At 33.4% G+C, this 22,076-nt stretch overlaps 1 protein-coding gene across 3 annotated transcripts in view; it reads left to right on the top strand.

Moving 5' to 3' along the window:
• LOC107437851 (iroquois-class homeodomain protein IRX-6) overlaps positions 1 to 14,382 on the top strand; it is a 173,974-nt gene extending 159,592 nt beyond the window's left edge. For all 3 annotated transcript variants that reach the window (XM_071183007.1, XM_021146648.3, XM_021146649.3), the window contains exons 4-5: positions 6,855 to 7,213; positions 12,399 to 14,382. In XM_071183007.1, coding sequence (XP_071039108.1) covers positions 6,855 to 7,213; positions 12,399 to 13,219 — 1,180 coding nt within the window. In that variant the 3' untranslated portion in view covers positions 13,220 to 14,382. The remainder of the gene's footprint in view (positions 1 to 6,854; positions 7,214 to 12,398) is intronic.
• Positions 14,383 to 22,076: the final 7,694 nt, after the last annotated feature.

The raw sequence follows: 22,076 nt of genomic DNA, 5'->3' as shown, positions 1-22,076 counted from the left end.
TAAATACTAGAGGGCTAAATCCTCCGCACACTGTCGCTCGCCAACCCCGATGATAGCTTCGGAATAATAATAGTTTTTTGACATTAAACAGTTTTTTCTACGAAAATCGAAATTATTCATTCATGTATGAAATAAAAAATTCACTTTGCTTACACTTGTGGCCCCACTTCCCTCGTCCAAATATAATGTTCCAAGTCAAGTCTGCTGTTTCAAGCTTTATGGATAAGAAATATTCCAAGTGCAGCTAAAGTTATTGTAAGCAATATTTAAAAAAAAAGTTTTTTTTTTTTAAAATCTTTTTTTTAAATTCCACTTTATTTTGAAAATGACCCAAACATCGTTTTGGTTCAAAAATGACGTTAAAAAGAAAAAAAATAATAAAAAAATCTAATTTTTCATACTCCATTTCGACATTTCGAAGACTTTTTCCATATGATTAAGGTCTAAATAATAAGTAAAATTGATTATTTAATTTAAAATAACTAAATACTTTATTTACTGTACTCATTTTTATCGGGTACAAAAGATTGTCTTTTATTTATTCGACTTTTGTTCGGTAATTTTATTTATTTATTTGAAAGGTGAACAACTAAATTAACCCATCATAAGTAGAACACAAAATCTTTTCTAAACTAGATAAATATTTTGCTTCTAAGCTTTTTTCAAAATTATTTTATTCAAAATGAATGCAAAACTTTGCGATTAATATCTTCATTATTACAGGATTGAAATAAACTCGGATGGCATAATTGAAGGTTATTTAAAATTGAAATCTTAATGGAGATGCTGAAATTTTTTATCTTCCAAACTGTTTTGAATTTTACATCCTCGTTAAAAATCTATTTAACAAACTTTAAATAAGTCTATTTAGGTTCTTTTTTGAAAAAAAAAACTTTTTTTTCTATGTTTTATTTGTTTAAGTACGAACTAGATCACACTATTTATAGAAGAACGGAAAATAATTCGCCTTAAAATAGTTAATGTACACAATCAAATTTTTTTTCTCTTTTTAAACAAATAAAAAGCGCTGCCAAGCGCTTTTATTTTGTTTAATTATATTTTTTTTTCATTTTAAACTTTGTTAATTAATTTTGTCAATTTACTTTTTCTTTTTAAAAAAATAAAAAGCGAGATGCTGAAATTTTTTTTCTTCCAAACTGTTTTGAAATAAACACCATTGTTAAAAATCTATTTCGAAAATTTTTAAATAGGTCTATTTAGTTTTTTTTTTAGAAAAAAAAGCTTATTTTTCTATGTTTTTATTGTTAAAGTATGAACTAAATCACACTGATTCTAAAAGAATGGAAAATAATTCGCCTTAAAGTAGTTAATGTACACAACAAAATTTTTTTTTCTTTTTCTTTCTAAAAAAATAAAATCTCTGCTTGCAATTGTTCTCTATTTTCTGAGAAAATTACGACTAATAGAAAGTAACTCATCAAAAATTTAATTTCTGACTGTTGATCAATAACAGTTTCAAATAATTTTTTTTATATTATCACCGTTGAGGAACTGGTTCAAGTGTTATTTTTTGACCTTCAATGAGAAACCGTACTAAAATTTAATTACTAACAGCTGATCAATGAATTTTTAAGTATTATTTCATGGTTGAGTATAATTTTGTTGAGTATAATTTGTTGAAAATAATTTTCCCCTTAGCATGACCTAATGTTAATTTGAATTCATAAGTCGAAAAGTTTCTTCTCAAAACCTTGTTACGTCGAATTTTTTTTTCAGAAACAAAAAAATTAATATTTTCGGTAAAATCACAATCTAAGTTTATTATACTCAAATTCTTTTCCATTTAATGCATAATTACTTTTGTTTTTCTTTTAAAAATATCATTAACGTATTTAGACTTTTAATCAATTATCGTTACTTACATATTTATTGGTAGTTATTCTTATCTTTCATGACTCTACTTTTTAGAGTAATATTTTAGAATATATTTTTTCTACTTTTTAGAACATATTTAGTTCTGAACTTGTTATCTCGAAAACGTGCTATTTCGAAAATTTTTTAGCGTCTTTTGAACTTTTAGATATCGAGAGTATACTGTATAATGTTTCAGTGCAGAAAAATATTATATAACTTATGTATTTTATATTTTGTCTTGTCATTAGTATAACTTGGTTAGTTTTTTTTAAATATATATATAACCGTCGTTGAACAGCTGACCCAATTTTTGGGTTCACGACTATGTTCAACTCCGTAGCCATGTCATTTTGAACCCAATCTAGAAGACAAGGGAATTCCTGTATCGAGTATTGGGTGAAATTTACCTTCGTGGGGGACTTTTTGGATGGAACTAACCCGCATTTGCGTTACATGGAGCGGAAGACCGCGAGAACCTCCCACGGTTAGCCTGACGTAAAGGAGACTCTTACCCATGATCCGTCTACCACTGAGGATATTTCACGTCATCACTGTGGTCGGTGGATTGGTATCTGCCAGCCATCGCCGGGATTCGAGCCCTGTTCACCTCATTGGAAGATAAACGCTTTATCCCCTGAGGTATAGCGGTTCAACTTGGTTAGTTTGGCAAAAACCCCGAGATTATAGTTTGCAAAAGAATTATACTTTTAATTTTTTTAGGACTCTTTACTACGGGAGTAATTTTTTGTGGTAAATTCTATTTTATCTCTATTGTTCAGGCAAACCTAGTGTAAACCATGAAGTTTTAAACGCTGCAGTAAAGAAATTAGAAAAGAACGCTGCAGAAAAGAAAATTATGCAGTAAAGAAATCTCACCTAAATTTTATTTATATTTTGATATTTTTAAAGCATTTTTTCAGCATTTGAAAGTTTTCATGATTTATTTAAGGTTTACCTAAACTCTAAATTTAAAATTTCAAGATACCTATGAAGATGAAAAGGAATTTGCAATGAAAAGTTTTTCCCCATGGTTTAGCGCCTTCTTAACAATGAAAACACCTGGATATCAATGAGAATTTATCCAGACAAACAAATGTAATTTTATCATCACAGCGGCGAAATAAAAAATTATAACATTAAGAACGAATTCGAATTACCACCTGGTAAACTTGTGATCACGCTTACTAACTTTCTCTTTTTCTGTGACCTCTAGGTCACGCTCTTTAGAGCTGCGAATCTGATACATAAGTTCGATACCGGCACGCGCGCACGAATTAAATGCGTAATTTGTGCATTGGCAACCTTTCGGAATCGATTTTCTTAGTATTATTTTTATAATATTAGAATGAACACATGTGGCTATGAAAATTAACGCCAATCAATTTGTCGAGAATAAAAAGAAGTGGAAAATGTGCGCGCACGTGCCGAAATCACGCCAACTCATGATTGCTAAACAATGTGTGGGATTTATGATTTTCGGTTTACGTTTTCTGCATGAGAAAGGCTTTTTTTTTTCTTTTTTTACTGGAAAACAAATTACTTTTGATTTAGTAACGAATTTTCATTTTGTTGGCCTCAACAATAATTGGATTTGCTTTAAATTATAATATTTAGTAACCAACTGTAAATAATTCGAGAATATTTCAAATTTTATAAGGATTTGATTGTAAGAACATCAACTAAATATTACAATAGTTTTTGTAAAGTAAAACAAAGACAACCGAATAAATTGAAGGTAAATATAAATTAATTACAATATGGCAATAATAAAAACGTATGTATCAGAGTTAGGAAAATATTATTATTTTTAATAATAAAAGTCACAATTCTGAAAAAGCGAAAAGCATTTATGATCTAACACTTTTAATATTTAAAAAGTCACACCGACATTGCATTGTATGGATATTGCACTCATAAAAATCACCAAAAACTGAGACTGTACGACATTGATTTTAATAGCATTCATCTTGATGGAAAAATTTCTTCTAATTCGCAATTTCTTGTAGATTTTTACAACTTTAAAAATATTTAAGTTATTCGTCCGTTCTAAATTCCAGATAATGCTTTGAGACAATTATTTATATAAAGATAGGATATTATAGTAAAAACCAGAACAAAATAATAAAAATGTACAGTTTTTGTAAAATACAGCAAACAGAGTTTAATAAATTGGTTGAAAGTAAGCACAAATTTAACGGCAATATGCAAACAAGACAAGCACGTATTAGGCTCGAAATAATTTTAACATGCTCTACCAGGCAAGTTAGTGTATAGAACACACTCCCTAATGATAGTTTTTCCCTCCCAAATGTCGTTTTTCGAATGCATAGTAATAAAAACATTCGTTGTAACCAAATGACTGTAACTATTCACTTAAGGAAACTTATTCTGACTTATTTTCAGCGATTTTTAACCTTTCAACGTGGTTTTGCGTCCCCCATTTCCTATGTTAAGCTTTGTCATTTATCATCACTCTCAATTGGTTGGTCACAAGTCTGGTTAATAGGACGTTTTCTACTTGTCAGAAAATAGTAATCTGTACTGTTACTGATACTATTTAACTTTTGGGAAAAAACTTGGTAGGGCGTTGGGGTCGAGTCCCTACCAAGCCTGGTTGGATTAAATGGTAACTGGTGCACGTTAAATCAGTCGGGGTCACAAAGTCCTCAATTTTCCCACAACAAATCAATACCTCTGGGTGAGCCGTGATGTCTCAGGAAATAGAGCATTCGCCGTTCTATGAAGTGAACCGGATTCGAATCCCAGCTATAGCTGGTAGATAAGAATTCCGCATCCGACTTGCACCTATCACAGTGCTGCTGTAATATATCCTCAATGGTAGACGGATCGTGGGTTAAAGTCCCTTGCCGTCTGACTAACAGTGGTATGTTTTCGTGGTTTTATTCCCATGTAACACAAATGTTCCATCAAAAAGTCCTCCAGCGAGACAAATTTCAATCGTCAGTTTATCGTCAAAACGACAAAATCAGACGGAATTTATTATCAATCAAAATTCCAACCACTTTCCGATTTGCTAGAATGCTCAAATTTTAACTGAATGTTTATGATGAATGACAATACTAGTTACAATCGCTACGAATATTTATCTCCGTTTTAACTCTAAGCGAAATTCTGAATCGGACATAAAAATACTGCTGACATAAAACTACATAATAATAATAAAATAAAAATAATTTAAAAATTAAGGTTTTTAATTATGTTAGAAAAAAGAAAATAATTTTATTTTTGTTGCACCTATTACAAAAAACATGGAGCATCACTTTGTTCTTAACTTCTACTACCATCGAATATCATGCATATTTATATATATAATTCATCGTCATATTAATATATCGACAGAATGAACCGGGGGGCTGTTCGATATCGCAGAATGAAGCAATTTGGTGATCATAGCAGCTGGCTAGAATGAATTTTCGTAGCAATCATTTGATATCAAACTTGTGTCACGTGCCCGAAGGGTGGACAGTTTGCATGACCTAATGGTTACAGTTATCTCGTGCTGTCTAGGGTCCGCATCTTGTGAATTGATTGACCGCTATAATTGCTACTCAATCATTAAAGCTTTTGCAAGTTTATAATTTTGGTTCTATTTCATTATCGTTTGGATTCTGCATATATCGATTTCTTTGCACATTCATTTAAATAGCTATTTAAATTAAATGATATTACGAACTAGAAAAGTTTTAATGATATTTATGCCGTACGAAAACCATTTGATTGTCATTCTGTTCATCGATTTGAGGACAGTTTCCTCTGTTATTTTAATGTCATTAAAATAAATCCACTCGTTTCTGTCATTAAGTCTAGTCTTTAATGCTTGGCTGTAATTGCGCGTAATTGATGCGCAACCACCGACTGAAAAACCAATTGTTTGAAACGAAAATGTATCTTCCATAAAAATACATTCCTGACAAATAAAATAAAAAACTGATAATCAGAATTCGGGCATCATAAGCAATTAAAGTGCGCAATTTATTCTTACTATGTAAAGAAAATGCATAATTGCACTTAAAGTTAAAAAATTTGCTATCATTTTACTATTTTGGGGTATAATATTGATTTACATATATTTTTAATAACCTTGTTCAGTGAAAAGTCCTATGCTCCGTTTTACCTACGTTAATACAAATAAACACGAATTTTAGCGAGAATTTTAAGAAAGTATAAAGTATCAAATTTTACATTGGTCAATATTCGCGCTACCCAAATAAAATTTATAAATACTCAAAATGATATTGTAGTTAATAATTATCGTTATTCGCGGCATTATCTCTTTGGTACTTCACGAGATCAATAATGATCGTAATAATGCCGTATTCGATAATGATAGTTATAATGATGACTGTATTTTTTATTTTATATTTTATAACGTTGAACAGTCGACCCGATTCCGAGTCGACTATCAATGTTCACCTCCTTAACCTCGTAAGTTTGACCTCAACCCAGAAGTCAAGGGAACTCCTGAATCTTGTATTGCGAGAAAATTTGCCTTCGTGGAGAACTTTTTGATGTAACTAAGAAAGTCGTAACCCAATTTTTGGGTTCACGACTACGAATGTTCAACTACGTAGCCATGTAATTTGAACCCAACCCAGAGGGCAAGAGAACTCCTGGATCAGGTATTGGGAGAAGTTTGCCTTCACGGAGGACTTTTCGATGGAACTAACCCGAATTTGCGTTACAGATAGTGGAAAACCCCGAAAATCTTCCGAGGTTAGCTTGATTTCATGGGAACCCTAACCCAGTGTTCATCTACCACTGAGGATAGTGCGTCGGTGACAGCCGGGAGCAAAATTCATATCAACCCACCATCGCTGGCATTCGAACCTAGGTCACCTCATTAAGAAGCGAACACTCCATTTCCTACTAATATAAATATTGAGATTATTACTAAATAATTTATGCACGAATAATATATGATTATAAATTAATATTTATACTGATAATTCGCTTTACAGGTATGGTGTTGATTTAAACGGTGCCCGACGGAAAAACGCAACCAGAGAAACGACGAGCACGCTTAAAGCGTGGCTCAACGAACACCGTAAGAACCCTTATCCGACGAAAGGTGAGAAGATCATGCTGGCCATCATCACCAAAATGACTCTGACACAAGTGTCAACGTGGTTTGCAAATGCTCGTAGAAGACTCAAAAAAGAGAACAAAATGACCTGGTCTCCTAGAAACAGGTGTGAAGACGACGATCTAGACGATCGAGACGAAGCCGATCAGAGGATAAAAGAGTCCGATGGTAAAAGATCCGATAAAGATTCCGATGTAGATCGGAGGAGGGACGATCATCACCATCCTAGGCAAGGTAGGCCATCAAAACTACTTGTTCTCATACATGTTACATCTTAAATCTCGAAAGCCGTTAATATGCACTCTAGTAAATTTCCTATCACGCTTCTCAAATCAAAATAGAATAATTAAATTTTTTACTAAAGAAATTTGTATCCTTAATGAACATTTTCAACATTTATAGCAGTTCTTTTTACTTATGAGTTCGATGTAAGCCATAATTCAGCTTATGTTTATACATCAAACTAGATATAACGCAAGGCCTGAAAAATCAACTGCCAGACATAAAACCTAACTTAAGATTATCATGAATAAAAAGGATAAATATTCTTTATTCCTCTTATAAAATATTTTAAAAATAGTCTTTTACAGGTTACGACGTTCGCAATTACCTTAATTTTAATTATAAAGTCGGGGTTCAGTCGGAAGGCTGATTATTTACGTTTCCGTAGATGTAAATAATTGGGAACCGTCGCTCTTTTAGGTAATAAGAAACTACATCATAAAAATTTAATGACTAATTTATATTTATTCAACAATATGATCAATTTTATAACTAACACAAGACAAGTTAATATAAGTAGCAATAATAATTATTTATTAATGAGTATGTACAATACACTTAGAGCAAATATTTTACAAATCAAATAATTTTTGCAAATAAATAGCAAGGACAACAAATTAATTTATCTTAATTATATGCTTTTAAATTGTAAGCTTTTCCTTTCAAAACTTTCATTGATAACGGCAATTAAATGCGATGGAAACCTCCTATTGAAGAGAAAGAAATTTGCATTCTACATTGCAAAAGACTTGCTACGAATACGAAATATCTCCATTATTTGCCTATATTTAGTTTGGCTTTCTCGCCAATATTCATAAGTCCATTAAAATATTCCATTCGGTGGTTTTTAAAATTATAAAATGGAGGCAGAAAAGTCTTCCTTCCCCCCTCCCTTTGCGTTTGTGTTCCGTTGAATTGAGTATTCAATAAAGTCAATAGTCTCCCTCTCTCATGCAAAAGGATGCTGAAGATGCATCCTCTTATAATCCCCCTCCAGTGATGCTCTGGAATAATCCTATGCACACTTGCCTTTTGGGACTGTGTCTCTACCGCAACCAATCGTTGCTCCAGAGAGATGACCCTCCCCGCGTGGGGGGAAAGAGATGGAAGAGGGTCACGTGACACACTTTTCAGATTTTTCCCACCTTCCACCGTATGCTCTTCTTTCCAAGAAACGTGTCGCCATCTTTGTCCGCTTCTTACTCTCTTTATCCGACGGATTCTTCTTCTTTTTTTAAAGATGTCCAGCAACAACTCGAATATTCGAACACTTCTTTTTTCGAATGTTCAAACTATTCTTCGAACGCGAGATGTTAAAAAGGGTTGTTTGGAGAGGATTTTGTTCATTTTTTAAAATGTGAAAACCGACCTGTAAATATAATTTGTTCTGAGATTTTCGCAATGACTGCCGATTATATAAAAGAATATATAATTTTTTTTTTTCGTTTAAATAAAATGAAACAAAAAGTTTATTTTCCAGCTTTGATCAGTCATTATTGGATTCAANACATTTCTTTTTTCGAATGTGCAAACTATTCTTCGAACGCGAGATATTAAAAAGGGTTGTTTGGAGAGGATTTTGTTCTTTTTTTAAAATGTGAAAGCCGACCTGTAAATATAATTTATTCTGAGATTTTCGCAATGACTGCCGATTATATAAAAGAATATATAATTTTTTTTTCGTTTAAATAAAATGAAACAAAAAGTTTATTTTCCAGCTTTGACCAGTCATTATTGGATTCAATAAAAGCGAAGCACGGATTAAAACAATCTAATACCGATTTGTTTGAGGATCATGCATAAAAATCCCATGAATAAAAAATCTATTGCATGCATGTTTAAATATAAAAGTATTGCATATAAACTTGTGCAAAGCATGCAATTATTAAAACACTACAGTGTGTCGAATAATTCGGTCTAGTTATTGTAATATACTAATATAATACCTGATATAATAAATGTTCTATGTTTATATAACATATCTAATTTATCCAATCGTAGAATTTATATTATATATTGTCTAATTTAACCAATTGACACACGAACGTAAGCAAGTGCAAACCGGTTTCAGTCGCGTAAAAGCAATAAAGCTGTATAGTAATCACCTGATAATTATGATTTTACATAGATTCTTATAGTGCGTCTAATAATTTGACCAGGATATGTAAATGACTATCATATAACTCAAATTTGCATCGAATTCGATTGAACTTTTGTATTTGAAATTAAATTTCAGATATGGCATTAAACAATCGTGTTTCCTGGACAAGGAAGAGGGAAGGAAAAAAAAGTCGTTCCACTGTAACCGCGATAAAAATATCGTATTTATCAATAGAGCCGTCAAATTTCACAAAAAACACGCCATTTTGGGTAGATTTAGTGGTGATTCTACGATGCGTTTGTTGTTTACAACGATATATTTTTTCGCACATCTTTTACTATGGAAAATAAATAACCCAGAACTGCTTTTTCTAAGCGTGGGGCTTCACTGATTTTTATATTTCCTGTTCGGACTACTGAATTTAACAACAGATCTTAAAAAAAAAGATCTACAAGAATCAGGAAGACAGTAAATTTTATATTATAGACATTTTGACGCATTTCTCTTACATAAAAAGCGTGGGTTACCACATTAGGATTTACTTGTACCATGGAGTTTTATTTTTGGTACATGCCTTGTCGTGTTTATGTTTAGAACGAAATTTACTTCTGCGCTATTATTATTATTTTTTTTTATTTTAGCATTGAGTGCAGTTAAGTTTATAATAAACACAGTAATGTCGGTTATCTATTTAGAAGAAATATTGTTTTTTTTGGTCGTGATTGTGATTTGAGATTATTATGGCTTTTATTTTATGTATTTCACGAAGATGTTTGAAAAAGAATATATAGGTTGTCCCATAAATATGGGTGCAAACTTTACGAGGACGCAAAGGCAATTCCTAAGGATTGAGAATTGCAATCGAAGGCCGGAAATAAGTCCCTACAAGCGCTTCTCTATATAAATTTTGTATGGTTATCCCCTACGTTTTTGAACTGATATATTTATCTTATAGATCTTAATTTTACGCTTTCTTATAATTATTATATTAAAAAAATGAATTCTAAAAAATTGAATAACAGTTGTTTTATCATAATTTAATGAATTTGCGACTAACTTAACTCTAATGACGATTTTGGTGACTCTCAGATGAGTTGATTTGGCGATCAACTTGGCTCCCCAGTTAGTCACCAAAAGAATTAATTTACGATAAAACAGCAGCTTCTGAACAATTTTGACGCAATTTTTGCTAATAATTATGGGGAAGCATGAAATTATGATAATTTAAATAAAAAATATACCAATTTACAGGCGTACAAGCAGAAAGTTCATAAAAAATAAGAGCCTCTAGTGGCATGTGATGATATTGCCGGCATCGGCTTGATATGCAATTGTCAATCCTTATAATATTGTACTACCTCCCTTCGCCTTCCAATGGGGTGAACCAGGTTCGAATCCCCAGCGATGGCTGGTCGAAACGAATAAGCATCCGGCTTGCACCGACCACAGTGCTGACGTGAAATATCTTCAGTGGTAGACGGATCTGAGTTAGAATCCCTTTGCCTTTAGGCTAAAAGTGGGAGGTTCTCGTGGTTTTCCTCTCCATGTAACGCAAATGCGAGTTAGTTCCATTAATAATTCTTTCACAATGGCTAATTTCTCCCAATACTTCATCTAGTAGTTCCCTTGTCTTCTGGATTGGGTTTAAAATTACGAGGCTACGGAGTGGAACATTAGTAGCCGTAAGCTCAAAATCGGGTCGGCTGTTCAACGACTGTTATAAAATAAAGCATTTATGAGATATATCGGTAGTTTTATTTAATTTGAAATGAGGCTGAGCCGAGATTGCATCACGAAATAATTTGTTCTCATTAAATTTACAAAACAAAGCATTCTCATTTTCTCATTTTCCTACTTTGAGAACATTAAAAATCAAATGGTTCTTTTCATTTTTTGTCATTGTAAGTGATGCAAGTTTGTAATGCTGAGCATTCACATTAAATTTTATATTGCATCAATTATCAAATTCTCCGTTCAAAATGTTCTCTCTCAAAGTTAATTCCAGTTGAACAGTTCAATATTTCCCTTACATTTAATTTTTCCAAGAATGATTTTAACTCTGCTTTGTTGGGTGGTTGATAAGAGAGTTTTATTTCCGTAATCTGTAGATGATGATTATTCGGATGAATACACCTTATCCATTCGTCACCCCTCACTGAGATGAAAATTCGGATCCAGAAAGGGATGGGGTAACCACCAACCATGACCACAACTGAGGGAAGCTGCAATTTTATGCGGGGTTGAAGACTGATCTTTAATGCCTATTTTGATCTCTTCCCCACCCCCCTTTCCGCATGCATTAGTGTGGCCGATGTTACAAATGCAAGATCCATCCAATTTTCTGAAACTATCAAGGAAAAAAAAAATCCTAATGACTATCAGAGAAAAGAGAAATGATGTCAGGGGGCCCACGATAGCGCAGTTGGTACGGCACTGGGCCCTTGTCCAAGAGTTCGTGGGTTTGATCCCAAGCCGGCCGACGACTCTCCGTGTTGTAAATGGTGACTGATACACGTTAAATCTGTCGTGTCGCTAAGTCCTCCATGTTCTCATAACAAATCAAAACATCTGGGAGGTACTGATCCAGGAGTCTCCTTGTCTTTTGGATTGGTTCAAAATGACAAGGCTACGGCGTAGTACATTAGTAGTCGTAAACCCAAAAAATTGGGTCGGCTGTTCAACGACAGATCCTCAGTGGTAGACGGATCATGGGTTAGAGTCCCTCATCCGTCAGGCTAACCGTGGGAGGTTCACGTGACGTTCCTCTCCATGTAACGAAATGCTGGTTAGCTCAATCAAAAAGTCCACCACGACTGCAGATTTCTCCCAATGCTCGATCCAGAAGCTCCCTTGTCTTCTGGATTGGATTTAACAATACGGAGTTTAACATTAGCAGTCGTAAACCCATAAAATTGGGTCGGCTGTTCAACGACGGTTATAAAATGAAATATATACGTCAGGGAAGCGGTTAATGACTATTTTTTTAATGTTGTGTAAGTTAGATGGTAGTAATGCAAGTTTTTTTTTCCATTGCAGGTTCCGACGATGGTAAGATGGATTTCGTGGACGTGGATGATGACTGCAAGTCGTGTGCATCTACGAGTACAGACGGCCACATCATCACAAACAGCTCCGACAAAGAGAACTGTTCCCTCCTGAAGACGCATCGTGTACCAAGTCCTATCTCTGATGCCTCATTGGGATCAGAAGACTCTGAATCCTCGCAGAATTCTTCACTACCCCACCCAGCTTCGACAGAACTACCACCACAAAGTAGCCAGCAGCAAAAACCTCGAATATGGTCCATTGTGGACACGGCTACGTCAACACAAGGGCCGAGTTCGTCTGCTCTACCGCCTGGTGCTTCTTCCAGACTGAGTCCTCTTCAGAGAGCAGCCTACCTCAGCCCCTACCCTAAGCCGGCCTCTTGGTACGCCGGGACTCTTGGCAACCTCAGTGTTGTGACCAGTGTCGGAGGATCCTTTCCTCTGTCGGCCGTTTACTCGTGTCCCCCGATCGGTGGTGCAGCCCCATCCATGGTCGAATCTTCTGCAGTGTCCTCACTGAATAGATTACGGACAGCTGCAGCGGCCTTTCCGACTGCTGCCACACCCGGTGAACTTTCCCTTCACAAAGCAGCAGTTGCCGCTGCTGTCGTCACTGGATCGTCGTCTCCTCCCTCAGTGTTCAACCTAACCTCCAAACTGAGCAACAACTCTCTGCAACCTGCAAGTGAGCAACCTCACACTCCTGGTGGATCCAGGTCATCGTCAAGTGGCTCAGCGGCGGCCATTGCGGCGATGTCGGGTAGCACTGTCATAAGCGCTGGACCGACACAAGGTCGTGTTTTATCATAATGCGCGACTGATATCACAAGATACTGGGACGGTAACTATTTCTTGCAAATTTTAGACGCAAAACCGGTGGATCATTTTAATTGGAGGAATCCTTAAAAGAAAAAAACAAATTCAAACTGATGAGGCATAGATTGAAATCCTTTTGATTCTATGTGGTTCCTAATAACAATGTGTAATTCTATGGCAGTTCATTATTTCCTTTACTTTATCTGAAACCCTCACCATATGATTTGCTATGAATGACGTGCAATTTTTTTTTCTTCGAGCAGCAAATCTTTTTTTTATAAGAAACTACATTGGCTTACCACGTTGTTTTCACTTGGGAGTCAATTAAAGATGTGCCATTTTACCCCCCGAATAGTGAGAAACAACTAAAAAAAGGAATATTTCTACACCGAATCTGGAAACCAATGAACTATTTCTAAACACAAAATCGAGTAATCCAGTTCCAAAGAGAAACTTCGAAATTCCTTCAAGTATTGTAATGCTATTGTAAATAAATACAGTTTTTTTTAATGAACTACGAATTATGTCAGCGCGGAAAAAAAAACATTTTTCTCCTTACAAATTCCGCCCTTGAAAGATATCAAGAGATTTATTTATGGACAATGATGGGTGGTAAATCATAATTATTTCTGTAAACTATCAACTTTTATTTTAAATGGAAAGTTAAAAAGTTCCTCAACGGTGTTAAGAGTGTGTGTGGAAAAAAAAACTGGTTCAAATTAGAATTCACCAGTGGATTCCTCAAAAATTCACTCGTCAATTCATGAGAATTCACACCCTTCTATACAGTATAAAAAAGCCAAACATCTTCCTATGCATAGAACTTGATTCATTTTCCGTGAGGCGGCGCTTTTGTAAAACCAAAGCATGTACATAGTTTATATAAATAGATAAATATATGTGTACAAAAAAAAATATGTTGTTTCGACGCCGCTGGGTGGACAGACCCTTGTAAGAGACCAGCAGGACCTGGAGTTTAATTTATTTCTTGACCAAGAATGTAAGATCTATAGTGATAAGAGAATGTTTGGGATTCGCTGAAAGCTCCATAAAAAAAAACTTTCTGTTGTCCCTCCCCCGAATTTTGGAGTTGCCATTTCTCTGTTGTCTATAACATACTCTGTTTATGTATCAATAAATGCAAAATGTTTCCTTTATGCTTGTTTCTTTTTTTTCTTTTTAAATTGTGATCTATAGAAAATGCTACTGACTGTATATTCCAAGAAAATTTGATACAACAAGCCTCGATATCACTTTCTGCATCAGGCTTTTTTCTTCATTACTAATTTAAAATTTAAAAGAAAGAAAAAAGTAAGTTCAGGCAAACCTGGAGAAAGTCATGAAGTGTCAATTGCTGAAGAAAAAAGAACTTTAAAATATTAAAATGCAAGCAAATTATGAGAAGAGAACTTCTCCGTGCGTAATCCTAAGTTATAATCTCATAATTTATTTTCATTTGCATATTTAAAATAATATTTTTTTCTTCAGTATTTGAAATTTTACGGCTTATTCTAGGTTTGTTTTAACTCCCTTTTTCTAAGCATAAGACAACAACATATTTGGCACTTTTCCTTCTTTATAGTTAAAAGTTTTACAAACTTTTATCGCCAACTCAAAAAAAATTCTGTTAATGATGTATCAATAAACTTTTATTTACACATGAATTTACAGAAAATATTTTGATTTAGTTTTTCTTTTTCCTTCTTTTTTTTTTACTTAAATAAAAGTGATGTTGGCCTATTCTACTAATGTTAATTCCAAAACCATTTTCTTTGAATATACAGAATATCACACTACAGAAAATTCTGAGTTTTACGTAACATTTCACACGCTCCTCTAAGTTTTAAAGTAAGTACTCATGTGCTAATGTCTGTGAAGTATGCACTATTAACTCCAAAAAAGTAATAAAATTGTTAAGGGACATGCGCAGTTGCTTCGCAATTTACGTAAGGGAATGTGTCGGATGATACGTAAAACAGGCAAAATTTCTCTATTCTACCAGATGTATTAAAGTAGTTAAATGAGTTATAACTTATATATGTTAACAATAAAAGAATTAAATGTACGCAATTCCCTCAATTATTAGGTAACTCATATTTTTGAACAGTTTTGTTAAGTCATATTAGTTAATCTACAGAACTGCCAACTTTCTCAGCCTCTAGCCGAAAATATTCCCAAATTATTTAACCCACTGAAAGCAAGGAGTCCCTTTAAAAAGGTCGATTCTCCTTCAAATATTTTATTTTTATTCCGAAATATTTGTTAGTTATTTAAAAAGATAAATAAATTGCGTCCATATAATTTTCCGTAGGTTAACAAGAAAGGATTTTCATCAAAAGTGTCGAGAATTTAAAATATAATAGTTCATAGTTCATAGAGATCATCGCAGGCTAACTTCAGAGCTCTCCATAAATCGTTTTCTTTCTTTTCTTTTTTTAAATCTCTAGTCTACTCAAGTTCAAGACTTACGTGGTCTAATACGATACCTCAAAATTTGCAACGATAAATGCCAAATAAGATATAATACTGATATTAATTATTTCCGAAAGATGAATTCATTATACAAGGAGGATCTTCTCCCTGTTCGCTCCGTTCACCACCCCCCGTAATTGTTTCTTTCCCTTTAAACGTCGACATTTTACCCAAAAACAAAGAACATTTTGTTAACAAAATAGACAATTATTGTAGTCTTATGCAAGAATATTTTGTTAATTTTTAAACGTAACGAAACTCACCGCGTTATGAAAAATAATTATCTGTACTTTAGAAGGGAAAAAAATTGTACAGATTGCGACTCAATTGTAAGAAATTAATGAGAAGTAATTTTATTTTATGGAACTTATAACAGTCCAAATAGAACTTATAACTTATAACAGTCCAATTATATATATCTTTCAATAACATTTTTTTTTTTTAAATTTAAAAATTTCAACCAGTAATTTCTCTCTTTTTTTGTTACCTTTGACATTAAGTGCAAGTAATAATCTAAATGAATATCTTGAAAGCTAATTTTTTTAACAATGAATAAACAATCAAAAGTAAAAAAAAGGAGAAAAAAAAAGCATTTGAAATTTCAATAGCCTTCAAGGCAAAGAAGTGTAATATATATATATATATTAACNTTTATTTTAATGGGATGAACTACTAAAAAGTGTTTTACCTAATCTAATAACGTAAAGCTAACGTAATTCATAAAAAGATGGAAATGAATTTAAAAAATGCAATTTCTTTAGCTTCCTTTATAAATAGCAATACCGCTTACAACGATTACGCAGAAATAGGTATTTCTTTTAACAGTTATAAGACAGGAAACAGCATATAATTATAAATTATTAAGACTTTTTTAATGTCTTTTGTTAAAAATAGTAATGCAATAATGGTGAAGATAATGGAATGGATTGGTGTAATTACAAGACAAGTCTTTACAAATTCATCAAGAGTCAAATAAGTCAATAGGTTTGCACATAGAGTAGAGGGCTGATTTAACGTTTATATTTTGATCTTACAGCAATTGTAACAGCTATAATATCTACAGTTAAAAATGCATTGCAATTAAAAAAATGGACCTGCGTTGTTATGAAACTGGGCCCATTTGTTTAAATCAGACAACTTTTAAATCGTCACATAGCATTGGACTGCATATTATTACATGGAATAATAATTTTCCGTTTAAAAGGGAGCAACACATCTATGGACATTGCATAATTGTATATCTGCAAGGGAAGGTGCACGTGCAATCGTGGCATTTGTTTATGCTACGATTCAGTATAAAATCGGGTTCAACCAACACCTCCTAGAAGAAGGAGGTATTTTCTAGGAGGTATTGGTTAAACACACGAGCTCGACGTCGCTTGCAGGATCCTATTAAATCTGATCAGAAAACTGATTTAGCGTGATAATAAACCTAGCCTAATAACTGTAACGTTGACACTTCACGCACAACCACGTGATTATACACTAAAATGTTATTTCAGCAGTATTTTTCTACAGTTGAAAGCACCCAATTAAGGCAACAATGTTTTTAAGTTAGCCGTATTTTACAATGGGGTACCTGTAAGCGACGTAGTGTGTGTATCTCGTTCCTGATTGGTTGTTGAAACGTGGCATTTGCTTACGTTAGCAACTTTTCGTTTCCTTCTATTTTGAGTAAACCAAGCCCGTCAAGTATCAATTCTCTTAAGTGACACATTCTAAACTCTTTCACAAAGATTCTTTCTCAAAGATTTCAATTCCTTCACTATCTATTTACACAGAGGCTTTACACAGAGACAGACACGAAGCCATATGAAACATAAACAAACTAATTACGCATCGAAGTTGATAGGTACACAAAATGAAAATATATCACAGTTACACAGAAATACATGAAAAAAATAATAAATCTAAGTTAAGTAAAAGACATGAAATAATTATATTTCAAGTAATTCGATGTGCGATACGGCTCTGATTTTAATTTACTTATCGTTAATTAACATTCTAACTTGTGTAGAAAAACTTGCACTACTTTAATGCGCCCTTTTGCTGATAAAGATTAGCTAGCTCTGATGTCATAGGTTACGTGTGTGGGTATGGGAGATCCTTATGTTAAAAACTATATTAACTTTATATTATAACTTTATATTCAAAAATAGACTTTTAAAAGAGACTTCTTGAAAAAAGTATTTTTTTTAAAAATTGAATCATCGAGTCAGAAAATAGTTAAATCCCATAAAAAAAATACATTCTAGAGTACTTATTTCCGAACTTAACGGTTCAATTAGATTTTTTCCCTGAACGGTACATTAAAAGAGTTTGTAGATTTGAAGAAAAAAATCGTTCTTTATATTCGTGAAGTCAAAACTTTGTGTTTATATTGTATTTAAATAAATTTCCAATCAGGGAATAAAGGAAAAAATATCTAGATACGTTGATCCACTGAACTTGTGTCTAGCGCTTAGTATTTTTTTGACCCCTCCCCTCGCGCTTGAACTATTAATACTTAAATCACAATTTTTGACCTACACTTTCTATGAATGATTAAATATGGTACGAAATGCATATTCATTAAGCACAAAACGAGACTTTATTTTGCATCAATGTAAGTCAATTTAGGTACTCAATCCTTATATGTGTAGAATTAACAATAGACTCGATATATTTTAATTTTATTTAATAACCGTCGTTGAACAGCTGACCCAATTTTTGGATTTATGTCTACTAATGTTCACTACGTAGCCTTGTCATTTTGAACCCTTTCCAGAAGACAACCGGAACTCCTGTATCAAGTATAGGTAGAAATTCGCCTTCCTGGAGGGCTTTTTGATGGAACTAATCAGCATTTGCGTTACATGGAGAGGAAGTCCACGAGATCCTCCCACTGTTAGCCCGACGGCAAGGGGACTCTAACCCATGATCCACTGAGGATATTTCACGTCATCACTGTGGTCAATGCAAGCCGGATGCGGAAATAGTATCGACCAGCCATCGCTAGGATTTGAACCCGGTTCACCTCATTAGAAGGCGAGAGCTCTATCCCCTGATCCATCGCGGTTCAGTAGACTCGATATAAAATTAGGCGGTAAACCCGATGTTATACAGATTCATGTAGCAAAACCGATGTGTGCAGATTTAATAGTAAACCCGATGTCTATAGATTTAGGTACCAAACTCGATGTTTACATATAAGCGGGACAAACTCGGAGAGTGTAAATTTAGGTATTTTTTGTTAAGCAAAAAAAAAAGCTTTTTCAACAATAATAAAAACTGCAAAAATGCTTGATTTAAATCATTCGATCATAAACCATTTAAAGAGAAACAAATATTAAAATAATAAGAATAATAAGAGAAACATATGAAACTAATATGAAAAATAATAAGTTTATACTAATTTCTAGAAAATGCATGATAATTGTGTTTGCATAAAAATAGCAATAGAAAAAAAAATAATCGAAGCAACTTAAAAATAATTTTAAAGTAAAACATCACTTTTAATGGATGATCTAAATAAATATTGCTTTTGCCACTTCAGAACTTAGAAAGAAAGGAAATGATTTATTTCAAAATTGTCGAATGTTTCAAATAAAACAAGTTTTATATTAATCTGTATCTCCAAAGAATGAAATATAAACAAGGACAGTAACAAAGATTCATTTCATAAAAATAATAAAGGCTTTTAATTCCAAGACTTATGATTTGAAAGTCTAACTTAAAAGATATACATTTAAAAGCATTAAAATAAAAGTTCAAAAATTTATAATCGTTTGCGTTCGTTTGATTTTGATAAACAACTTTTATAATTAAAATACTGCTATTTTAAACACAATGGAGACTGATGTTTATTTGTTTTGTTCTTCCTTTTATTTCAAAAACAATTTCTTCAGCAATTTTCAGCGCGAATTTGAATTGTTTAGTTATTACTTTCCTATAATCATAATGGAGTGTTTTTAAAAAGAAAAAGAAATTTCAAGATCCTGGTTTTCAAAATTGAATTTTGGGTAGAGTTATTTGAAAATTTCGCTCCGTTCTTCTTTTTTCTCTGTCACCCCTGGGGAAAGTCTGTACGAATTTAAATTTCTTTGCAAATTAAGGCTCATTGTTTTTGTACAATAATTACAGGATTTCCTTAAAACAACAACAGCCGTGCATACCTTTTCAGGTTGCTCGGCTGGATTACAAAAGTTGACGTTTGCCTAAAACGAATTAAAATATGATATTTTTAAACAAAGTTCATTTATGCTTTAGCAGTTATTTTCAAATATAATATTTTTTTTATCAAAATAAAAATCGTAATGACGTTTTAAAAAACAAGTCGTAAACGAACATCAATGTTGTTATTTTCAAAAGGTAAATGTCCTCTTGTACCTTAATTTTTTGAACAAAGAAAATAAATAAATAAAAAAAAATTAAAACTGTAGGTTTCTAAAGAAAATTTTATTTTATTTTATAACTGTCGTTGAACAGCCGACTCAATACTTTGGTCTGTAGACTTGTAAATTTGAACCCAATTCAGAAGACAAGAGAACACCGGGATTAAGTATTAGAGGAAATTTGCCTTGGTGAAGGAATTTTTTAAGGAACTAACCCGTATTTTCGTTACACGGAGAGGAAAACCACAAAAACCTCCGATGGTTAGCCTAACGCCAAAGGGGATTTTAACCCATGATTTGTCCAGCACTGAGGATATTTTCCGTCAGCACTGTGGTCGGTGCAAGCCGGATGCGGAATTCGCATCGACCAGTCATCGCTGGGATTCGAATCCGATTTACCTCATTGGAAGGAGAACGCTCTATCCCCTGAGCCATCACGACTCTATCAATAGTATTTTAATTATTTGATAAAATTAATAGACTCTGAAAAAAAAATCAGACTATCAGTTTTATCAGCAAAAAAAGAAAAAAAATGAAATTTCCACCGCAACTCATATGTAACGATATGTATTCTTTTTGAAAAGAAAAAAGAAAAAAAGAAAGAAAGAAATTTAAAATATTTAGTCTTTAAATGAGGCTATATTACAGTATAATAATATAGATTTTTAGCCCTAATTGATCTTGTAGCAATATGTAACTGAATAAAAAGAAATTAAAAAAAAAAATCATTAAAAACAATAAAATTTCAGTATTTAATAACTGCTTTATATTTTCAGCGAAATAACAACTATTAGAGATAGATATGGGGGTCAGGAGGTTGGGTGACAATGTTTGTTACATCGCTTTGTATGTTAAGTTCGTGACTTGTAACATGGATCCGGATGGAGCGTGATAGAGCGGCCGGAAGTGCCAGATGTGGGGCCGAACTCGGGCCCACTTGCCGATGACGTGTTAAAGGCGGGAGCACGCGACCATCATTACATGTCGTGTAATTAGGAAATGTCTCACACAAGATCGACCACTGGAACGGTGTTGCTTCTTGTAAGCAGAAGAATGTTCCAGAAGGAATCAATAAGGGATTAAGAGATAACAGAACAAGAACAATAATTTTATCTACTCATTAAAGGTTAAACGGTCGCCAGTGGCAATACAACCTTAAATAACTTCATTTCCTGACAATTGAAAAAAAAAAATGAGCAATTGACTTTTTAGCATGCATCTAAAAATTTAATTTTTTTTGCTAACAAAACTAATAGTTTGATTTTTTTTCAGAATCTATTAATTTTATCAAGTCATTAAAATACTATTAATAGAGCCGTGATGGGCTCAGGGGATAGAGCGTTCGCCTTCCAATGAGGCGAACCGGGTTCGAATCCCAGTCGATACGAATTCCGCATCCGGCTTGCACCGACCACAGTGCTGACGTAAAATATCCTCAGTGGTGGACNTCGTGACTTGTAACATGGATCCGGATGGAGCGTGATAGAGCGGCCGGAAGTGCCAGATGTGGGGCCGAACTCGGGCCCACTTGCCGATGACGTGTTAAAGGCGGGAGCACGCGACCATCATTACATGTCGTGTAATTAGGAAATGTCTCACACAAGATCGACCACTGGAACGGTGTTGCTTCTTGTAAGCAGAAGAATGTTCCAGAAGGAATCAATAAGGGATTAAGAGATAACAGAACAAGAACAATAATTTTATCTACTCATTAAAGGTTAAACGGTCGCCAGTGACAATGCATTCTTAAACTTAAAATGACTTCATTTCCTGATAATTGAAAAAAAAAAATGAGCAATTGACTTTTTAGCATGCCTCTAAAAATTTAATTTTTTTGCTAACAAAACGAATAGTTTGATTTTTCTCTTTTAGAAACTATTAATTTTATCAAGTAATTAAAATACTATTAATAGAGCCGTGATGGGCTCAGGGGATAGAGCGATTGCCTTCCAATGAGGCGAACCGGGTTCGAATCCCAGTCGATACGAATTCCGAGTCCGGCTTGC

Source organism: Parasteatoda tepidariorum, chromosome 7 (assembly GCF_043381705.1).
Source record: "Parasteatoda tepidariorum isolate YZ-2023 chromosome 7, CAS_Ptep_4.0, whole genome shotgun sequence".
NCBI classification, from domain to species: Eukaryota; Metazoa; Arthropoda; class Arachnida; order Araneae; family Theridiidae; genus Parasteatoda; species Parasteatoda tepidariorum.
This window is presented reverse-complemented; position numbering and strand designations above follow the sequence as displayed.